At 44.4% G+C, this 9,418-nt stretch overlaps 1 protein-coding gene across 1 annotated transcript; it reads left to right on the top strand.

Moving 5' to 3' along the window:
* The first annotated feature begins 109 nt into the window (after nucleotides 1–109).
* Nucleotides 110–8,910, top strand: plag1 (pleiomorphic adenoma gene 1). The gene is made up of 3 exons (XM_086305289.1): nucleotides 110–368; nucleotides 6,032–6,388; nucleotides 6,581–8,910. Exons 2-3 carry the CDS (start codon nucleotides 6,141–6,143, stop codon nucleotides 7,764–7,766), a joined length of 1,434 nt encoding a protein of 477 aa, XP_086161415.1. The 5' UTR covers nucleotides 110–368; nucleotides 6,032–6,140; the 3' UTR covers nucleotides 7,767–8,910.
* The last annotated feature ends 508 nt before the right edge of the window (nucleotides 8,911–9,418 follow it).

Genomic DNA, 9,418 nt, shown 5'->3' with positions numbered 1-9,418 from the left:
AATAGGATTCCGACCCTAACTGTTAGGTTTCGTATCCTTGCAAAACAGGGGCGAAAAGAAGTTTCGGGGATTAACGGCGAGTCCAGTTTTTGAGTTTTATTTACAGACAATGTGAGCGACACTAAAGTGAAAACGACAGCGCCTTTCACAAATCAAAAAGCGCCTTGTCGGAACTTTAAATGGGTGTGACTAACTCCAAGTTCGGTTGCATCGCAGCGCATACACAATGGCTGCTCGAAAGAGGAGAAAGCAAACAATTTTCAGGCCCGCCGCGTCTCGCAAAAAATATGAGAAAAAAATTATTAAAAATTCGGAAAATAGTTGAAAGTGAAGAAAAACTCAACAGAAAGGATGATAAAGCGTCCGGGGTAAGTCTGGTGCAAAATAAGGAAACGGTTACTCAGTTCTTCAATTAAAATATCGGGGTTATTTAAATTATGAGCGGGGTGAGCTGGGGGAAAAGTTAGTGTTAATCAGTACCCAGCTTTGGACCACAGAGAAAACGAAGGCAGGGCACAAGGACTGAGAAATGTCAAATCAGCGGTGTCACTGCTGATATTAGTGTGACGGTGCGTGTTCACGAATATTAAAGATCCCACGAAGCGGTGGTGTGAAGGATACTTGAGGAAAGTTGAACACTTGGTTTATTTTTCTAATATAATAACAATGGCAGTGCCGTGAGCCCCGTCACGAACAGGCGCGCTGAGGAATAATGTTCATTTTCCTCCGCGCGGACTTGACTTTAGCGCACGCAGTGTCAACATTCGTGTCGGTTCAAGCATCTCCTCGCAAACCCGCAGCGGCCGCACTGACATTTTGTCTGCGGCCGTGTACTGTATGGCGTTTCCCCTCCGCGCTATTGATCAGTGTGACACAGAAGCTCGCGTCCCGAAACAAGCGGCTCCGTTTCTTGTCGATAAAGTAGAAAATGGAGGGAGAACTAATGCGGCAGCGCCGAGCGACCCAGCATAGTGTCTTTAAAGTTACCGTGGCTCGGTGTGATTTGTGTGGCAGGTTCACACTTCGTGGGCTGTTAATGAAATGTGTGCCTGTCGCTGTTCCGCCGTGCACAGCCGGTCATATGTCAGGCTACGGTGCCTTAAACGTGAAGCTTCCACAGACTTGTTCGGTGCTGTCCAATCAGCAGCCAGTCTGTCTGTACCTGTCTCACATACATTAAAGCGGAGTCTGCGTGAACGCTTCTGCGACGCTTGCTTTGAACCCGCCCGTAGTTCCGATGTGCTGCTTAAAGAGACTGCAGAGACACAGCTGTCCAACCCGCTTCATCACATTAGGAACTGATCAAAGTTTAGGGAAATTCTGAGAATTTAAATGCGGGTATAACCGGATCCTAAATCAGCCAAAAAGTAACTTTCTGCTTGTTTCTGTACAATTCACCAAGTTTAAAGCGGTTTATTCTTTCTGATCAGACGGAAACGATTTCATTTGTTTTTCTTTTACAGATGAAGAGTTCTTTGTTGGAATGAGACACATTTAGTTTCCTTTTGCTTCGAAGAATAAAGATTATTCCAAGAGTATAAATTCATTCAGACCTTCAGAGATTAAAGCAAAGAGCTGCTTAAAGAATAATAATAATAATGATAACAATAATACATTTTATTTGAAAGCACCTTTCAGAACACTCAAGCACACTGTGCACAGAAGAATCTATCCACACTTTCACTAAAACATGAATCAATGCTTCAAAGTTTTACCAAACAGGCACAAGTAGTGACCGTAGTAACAATTAATCATGTTGCTAAAGAATACTGATACTAAGTAGATACATTTGTAACTTCTCTAAAATAAACAGTTATACATAAAAAATGTCCTTTTTTTCCCCCTTTTTTGATGTTTTCTTATGGTTTTTGTTTTTTTTGTAAACATTAAAAGTTCTTCTGCTAATTCTTAATTATTCCAAAATAACCGAGCATGTACTGTGTAGTTATGTGGAATCATTTAGTGAATGTTTTCAGCTCATAAGTTAAACGAAATTCTAAATGTGTTTAATTATAGAGGTATCAGCCCCAAACCATCATCCGGTGCAAGGAGTGATGCAGTGTCTTTATTCATCAGTGTTTTTATTGTCAAGGTTTCATGGTGCTGCGTGAACTACTTTGCAGATCAGGCAACATTTAATTTGACATAAAATAATTGTATTTTTTCTTTGGTCAAAAATGGATGAAAATGCAAGATGTGATCTGTTTGTGTGCACTGAACAACTCTTCTCTTTGTCAAATTCAAATTTTATTTGTCACGTACACAGTCATACACAGTACGATATGCAGTGAAATGCTTGGACAACTGCTCGTGACCTAAAGAAAACAAAAAAGGAAAAGGCTATGAATAAGATAGGAAATAAATATGAAAAATTAAAAAGGGTAAATTTAACTAAGAAGGAATAAAATATAAATTAAGGTTAAAAATGAAATAACTGTACAACACAAATTAGAATGAAGGGTAAATTTAACTGGGAGAATAGGATAAAATATATAAATTAAAGTTGAAAATAAAATAACTGTACAACAAAATACACAATATAGAACTATATAAGAATGTATGAAGAAATATAAATAAATATATACACAATAACAGCAGCTGTACAAGTATTAACTGGAAATGAAGAATATAGTGACCAGTGTTGTGCAAAACCAAAGTCCAGAAAGTCCAGTGTGTGTGTAAGAACCATATGTGTGGGTCAGTACTGTGTGGTGGTGTGATTGAGAGACCGTATCGCCTGCGGGAAGAAGCTCCTCCTCAGTCTCTCTGTGTTGGTCTTCAGGGAGCGGAATCGCTTTCCTGACCTCAACAGAGAGAACAGTCTGTTGTTGGGATGGCTGAGGTCCTTCACGATCTTCCTGGCCTTGGTCCGGCACCGCCTGCTGTAGATTGAGTGCAGGTCAGGGAGCTCGGAGCGGATGGTGCGCTCAGCTGACCGCACAACCCTCTGTAGAGCTCGTCTGTCCTGCATGGTGCTGTTCCCGAACCAGGTTAAGATGTTTCCCGCCAGGATGCTCTCTATGGTGCACGAGTAAAAGTTCCTGAGCACCTTGGAGGGCAGTTGGAAGTCTCTCAAGCGTCTGAGGTGGTAGAGACGCTGTCGGGCCTTTTTCACCACGGTGTTGATGTGACAGGACCATGACAGGTCCTGCGTGATGTGAACTCCGAGGTATTTGAAGCTGTCCACTCTCTCCACTGGGCACTCGTTGATGACGGGGGTCTGGTAGTTCCTCTCCTGCTTAGTGCTGAAGTCCACTATCAGCTCCTTTGTCTTACTGACGTTTAGAAGGAGGTTGTTCCTCTGGCACCAGTTCTCCAGATTCCTAATCTCCTTCAGGTAGGCCGTCTCGTTGTTATCAGAGATCAGGCCCACCACGACGGTGTCGTCAGCAAACTTGATGATGGTGGTGGAGCTGGTAGTGGCCACGCAGTCATATGTGTACAAAGAGTACAGCAGGGGGCTCAGAACACACCCCTGGGGGGCTCCAGTGCTGAGAGTGGTGGAGGCTGAGACATGTCCGCCCATCCTTACTGCCTGTGGTCTGCCAGTTAGGAAGTTGGAGATCCACTGACACATAGATGAGCTGAGTCCCAGATGCTCCAGCTTGGTGGTGAGTGTGGAGGGAATTATGGTGTTAAATGCAGAGCTGTAGTCTATGAAGAGCATTTTAACATAATTCCCCCTTCTAGTGTCCAAGTGAGTGAGTGATGTGTGGAGGAGATGAGAGATGGCATCGTCTGTGGAACGATTTGTCTGTGTTTGAAAACTAATTTAGAATAGAATTTGAATAGAATGTCCAACAGAATAGTTTTTATTTTTAATAGTTTGAAATACACAGTTAAAGATTTCACACTAAGGAGATTTTATTTCTTTTTTGTAGATTCCAGCAAGTTGGTTAACTGGGGAAAGTAATGGTGTGTGAGATTGTGTAATTAGAAAGAGAAGGGCTGTCGGTGTTAGCTACTGATCCTGAAGGATTCAGTGCACCTCACCGCATCAGCAGCAGGACAGCTTCATGTACAGGGCTTAGCTGGTGGACCCTGCACACAGAAATAAGACCTTTCTCTGTTTAAAGAAATGTAAGCAAATAAACTAAAATAACCACATCTTTGTTTTATGTTACATTCTTTTAAATGACAAAGTACACATGCATGTGTGTCACGTTATTAGCATTATTAGATCGGTCTATATATATTTCTGTAAGGTTGGATAAGACCATGTTCCCTGTGTGTTACATCACCTGTGATTAAATCGAAATGTTGGCCCATTTTTGTCTAACGTAGGATTTCAGCTGCTGCTCGCTTCAGACGCTGTTGATATGATTTAAATACCTGGACTGCAGGGAGACAAGTCTGACAGACGGTTCAGTTCGATTATCTTGGTATAACAAACAAAGCTTTCCCTGAAAAAGACGTGTATGAAAGTTTCTCTTGCCATGTCACTAATTCCCCTTCACATCATGACTGCTAAACTCTGCACTAGTTAAAAAGACCAATGGTCTGACTCCTCTTTAGCCCGTAGGACACAAAAGAATTAAAAATACAGATGAGTCAAACCATGAGACAGTTTTCCACTTTGCCAGGCTTCAGGTCCACTGGTTGTTTTTTCCCAAATAAAACAATTATTAGATCTAATTATAGTTAAATTATTGATCACAGCTCAGCCATCTGGTGCCACTGTGGCCAATGAAAGGGCTGCCCACTGGGGTGGTTCTTTTCTACATGACCTACAAAAATATTTAAATAAATGATTTTGTGGTCAGAGGTTTCTGTGCACTTACAAAGACATGATTGTACAGCACACATCTTTGATGGCTTTAACAAGCAAGAACTGAGTGCACACGTTTGAATTTGTTTTGGATTTGCATCCCTGCTGATGGGTCGACAGAACCCATCAGGCCCAGAACTTGATGTTAGTGATGGTGTGACAGGTCGTGTCCCTTTGCCAGCATAAAGGACTCGACTGACCAGTACTGTCCAAGGAGCTCAGTCAACATCTAAGGAGAAGAATTACACGTGTTGGGAAGGTCTCTCGGAGCCATATCTAAACAGCTGCATATTCCTAAATCTTCACCATTCTAACAATATTATATCAGTGCAAATTATTCTGTATGTCGTCTGGAAGAAGACCCCAACTATCACTTTAAGATGAGAGGAAATTGGTTGGGAAGTTCAGGAAGAACACAGGAACCACCAACCACCAAACCTGCCATGAACTGGAAACTGATGGAACTCCATGGCAACAAAAAAGAAGCTTGTGCTCCAAAGTCACCGTCTTCAGCCCGAGTTGAAATTTCCAGTTCCCCATATGGACAAGCCAAATGGGGTATTTGGCCGCGACGATGACGTATGTTTGGAGAAGTAAGGCTTTCAGACCCAAGAACACTGAGCTCATACGATGGAATAATAAAGACAAATTTCAGCTTCACCTCAAACCAGCAGCTTGGAGACGATTGGCTCATCAGAATTTCTTTTAGAATAGCTAAAGTGGGCCAACACTCAGCTTCTGGGATGGCTTTCCCTAACATCTACCTCAACCTTAGTGAAAATATTTGCACTATACATAAAAGTACGGTTTGGACATGGAAACCACTTATTTTAAATGAGCCAATTATCACGAGTAGTCCATTGTATACATTTGAGACGGTATGTAAGACTTTGGCGCAAATCCAAAAGAAATTCAATTTGCACCCATGTTTTCAGTTCAGAAGGGGCTACCAATCTAAACTGGTCATGGTTTCTGATTCGGGGGACAGGAAGAGGGTCCAATTATCCAGTTGAGGGTTCCTGGGGCCTGGAGTCTATTCCAGCTGCCATAGGGTGAGAGCTGGGTGCATCTTTCACCAGTATTTTGCAGGATGAGTGTGTTGTGCTTATTAGTCACCAGTTTGACATCATTTGCAGGAGTTATCCCGTTTCTATGTTGATGTATTTTCACTGCAGGTCGTTATTGGCGCTCCTGCCGTGTTACAGCCTTGTCCTATACCGAAGCTCTGACGATATTTCTGCCCTTTCTCTCCCTCTCTCACAGACCCCTGTGTCCAGGCAGTGCTGAACACATAAAACTGGACAGAATAATCACATCAGTACTAGTCCGGCGCCGTGCATCGGTCCATGTAGCTGGTCAGCCTTAGGGTGCCATGGCCACGGGAACCCAGGGCCACCGTGACCAAGTCCTGGACAAAGCCAAGCTTGCAGTACCTCTGGGGAGGCGCAAGAGAGCAGAAGGCAAGCTGAAGAAGAATTTCCCTTGTCAGGAGTGTCAGAAGGCTTTCAACAGTCTGGAGAAGTTGAAGGTGCACTCATACTCTCACACAGGAGAAAGACCCTACCGCTGCTCCCACCCTGAATGCACCAAGGCTTTCGTCTCCAAATACAAGCTGCTACGGTACAGACAAGCAGCAGTACATAACAGGCTGCAACATGTTGCTTTCTCTTTGCACTTTTGGTAACGTAATGTTGTGTAGTGGTCAGATTGATGTGTTGAATTCTAGTTTGTTGTGTTTATGTGTAAAGCATGCCTACTTTAAACATGATTGCAACAATTGTGAGTGCTCATAGAATGTGTCTGTGTTCCAAGGCATATGGCAACTCACTCGCCAGAAAAAAACCACAAGTGTTCATACTGTGAGAAAATGTTCCACCGTAAGGATCACTTAAAGAATCACCTACATACTCACGATCCACACAAGGAGGCATTCACTTGTCAAGAGTGTGGCAAGAGCTACAACACGAAGCTGGGTTTCAAACGCCACCTTGCCCTCCATGCTGCCAACAGTGGAGACCTCACCTGCCAAGTGTGCCTGCAGCCATTCCCCAGCACTGGGGTTCTTCTGGAACACCTCAAAACACATGCTGGCAAGTCCTCCGGTGGGACCAAGGAGAAAAAACATCGTTGCGAGCATTGCGAGCGGCGGTTTTACACCCGTAAAGACGTGCGACGGCACATGGTAGTGCACACCGGACGCAAAGACTTCCTCTGTCAGTACTGCGCCCAGCGTTTTGGAAGGAAGGACCATCTGACGCGTCACATGAAAAAGAGCCACGCTCGGGAACTGCTGAGGGTTAAAACTGAGCCAGGCGATTCGCTGGAGCCCGTCGTCTACGACTTGGCGTCTGGGAGCGTAAAGGGGGAGCTCCCGGGAATGCTGACGCCAAGACTGCACCAGCTGAACGTGTACACAGGCCCCGTCCTCGACACCGAGCCCTTCTCCAGTCCCACACATCCCTTTTCTTTAAAGTACCCACTGGGCTCCAACTTTACCTCATACGCCGTGTCCTCACAGGAGCGGGAGCAGAATCTTAAGGGAGACCTGGAGACCTACCTGATGGAGCTGCAGAGCAGTATGCCATCCTCTGCCTCTGAAGCCCAAGAAGCCCAACTCTCCTCCTCCAAACTTGAGTTGGTTCCTGAAGTGGGTGTGCTGGAGGAAGCCAATGAGGAGATGTCCCTGTCCAAAATGTCCACATCAGTAGCAGCACCTGCAGGTGACTCTTTGGCCTTATCTTCCTCTCTAATGGATTTTTCACAGCTTTTCAACTTCCTGCCGCTCAACGGGCCTCCGTACAATCAGGTAGGGGGCAGTGGGGGGCAGGGTGTCACTTTTCTACCCAATGAAGAGCCTGCATCTCTAGTTCAGCTGCCCTCTCAGGCTGCCACGGGCTCAGAGGCTGCTGAGAGTCCACTTCAGGGGCTCTCCTCCTCCTTCATATCCAACCTGAGCACTCCAACCACACTGCCCCGCTTCCACCAAGCTTTTCAGTGACCCCAGTACATCCGGCACATGCCACTCACAAACACTGACACACATGTAGAGCTGCATGCCCATATTAAACGCCATACAAGATGCAAGTGACTGAAGAAATTGGCACATCTGTCCATTCATGATACCAGCAGACACTAACCTGACAGGAGACACAGCACTGACAGCAGCACACTCGCACCACACAGCCAGGTCAGCTGTCTGATGATGAGGGTTTGTTTTGGGCCAAATGTAAGTTATTCTCTTTTAGAGTCTTGTTTTTTTTGCCTCGGGCAGTTTAAAAAAGAAATGAATAAAATCCTGAGACTTCAGATGCATGCTGGTTACCACGTGAAGCAGCCGTGCTCAGACTCAAACCATTCTCTCTGTAGCTCATTAATAAGCTTGATGCAAACATTAAAGGGCTGCTTTGCATAACAGCATGAACAGAGCTGACACTGAGATGATTCACATGGATAAGTGTTACGACTCAGACACTTGATTGACTTTGTTATACATGCGTACAGTTCTTCATATAGCACTTTGGATTTCTGGTCTTCAAAGATCGTTATATGTGATAAGATTTAAAGAGCATCCGTAGTTTTGAGGGTTTCTGTTTAGGAGCCAAAGTATAACAGGAGGTTTTTGGGAGCCATGATGGGTCGTAGAACTGAACTTTTCTTTTTTGACTGTACTCGAGTGAGCAGCCAGGTGCTTTACTGTGTCATACATTTGCACTGTCAGTAGTAAGACCATGTGCTCAGCGTGTGGGATTGCCCAGTTTCAGCCATAGGCAGGATAAAACATGGACTCCAGGTCTGAAACCTGAAGCCAGTGCAGAAGTGCCTTAAACCTGCATCTTAAATGACCAACAGATGGTGAGAGCTGTGTTTGCAGTAACGTCCTCTGAGCTCTTGATCTCTGCTCTCTTTCAAAAAACTAGCTTTGTGTTTGGTGAACTTCTGTTTCTATGATCTGGCATCACTGTGTGATGTTTGTCCTGACAGGTGCCATAGAAATAAACTGTAACTGTGTTCTGGTCCTATAGACGTGGAGACCCTGAATCTCTGTCACGTGACATCTGTAAAGACTTCCTGCTGGGTTTTATATGCTCAGTTACTCATTCCAGGTTGCATTGAATTAAAAAATGACAGTATTGTGTTTAAAAGGATTATCTGTGATAAGCTCATTGGCTAAAGACGTGTGATTCACAAGTTGTTAGCCAATGAACGCGTGGCTTCACTGTCAGACCTGCCCCTCTGTCACATCGTGTCCACCTTTTATACTGTCTGTAGTTCCAACTGCTCCTGAGCTTACTATTGGAAGGTGGGAAGCATGTGCAGTCTTACTGGAGCACAGTTTGCTCGCAGAGCTCAGACAGGAAGTTGACAGAACAGTACAAACATGTTGTTGATGGATCCATTAAAGTGGTGGTTCATTCACACTATTATACACAAAGTTACTGAGCAGCAGTATTACAGTTGTCCACCAAAGTTTCCATTAACTGTATCATTCAGTGTTGCCTGCAGTTCACAGCAGTACCTCCTCCTTCTTTTTAAAGCAAACATTTCTTTCTCACAGTTTCAGAGTAAATTAGCCAGCGTGCCTCTGGCTGCTGAAAGCACATCCATCAGTTTCTTTGCATCGTAAGTGTTATCAGCTGTTCTACTGACACC

The sequence above is a fragment of the Aulonocara sp. 'chitande type north' Nkhata Bay genome, linkage group LG9 (genome assembly GCF_057382095.1).
Source record: "Aulonocara sp. 'chitande type north' Nkhata Bay isolate Kocher_YH1m ecotype deep benthic linkage group LG9, A_spYH_male_GT1.1, whole genome shotgun sequence".
NCBI lineage: Eukaryota > Metazoa > Chordata > Actinopteri > Cichliformes > Cichlidae > Aulonocara > Aulonocara sp. 'chitande type north' Nkhata Bay.
This window is presented reverse-complemented; position numbering and strand designations above follow the sequence as displayed.

Excerpts from the sequence above, each read along its gene's own strand:
- plag1 (XM_086305289.1), top strand. The coding sequence starts at position 6,141 with ATGGCCACGGGAACCCAGGGCCACCGTGACCAAGTCCTGGACAAAGCC. Across the intron at positions 6,389-6,580 it reads TCCAAATACAAGCTGCTACG|GCATATGGCAACTCACTCGC; the intron begins GTACAGACAAGC and ends CTGTGTTCCAAG.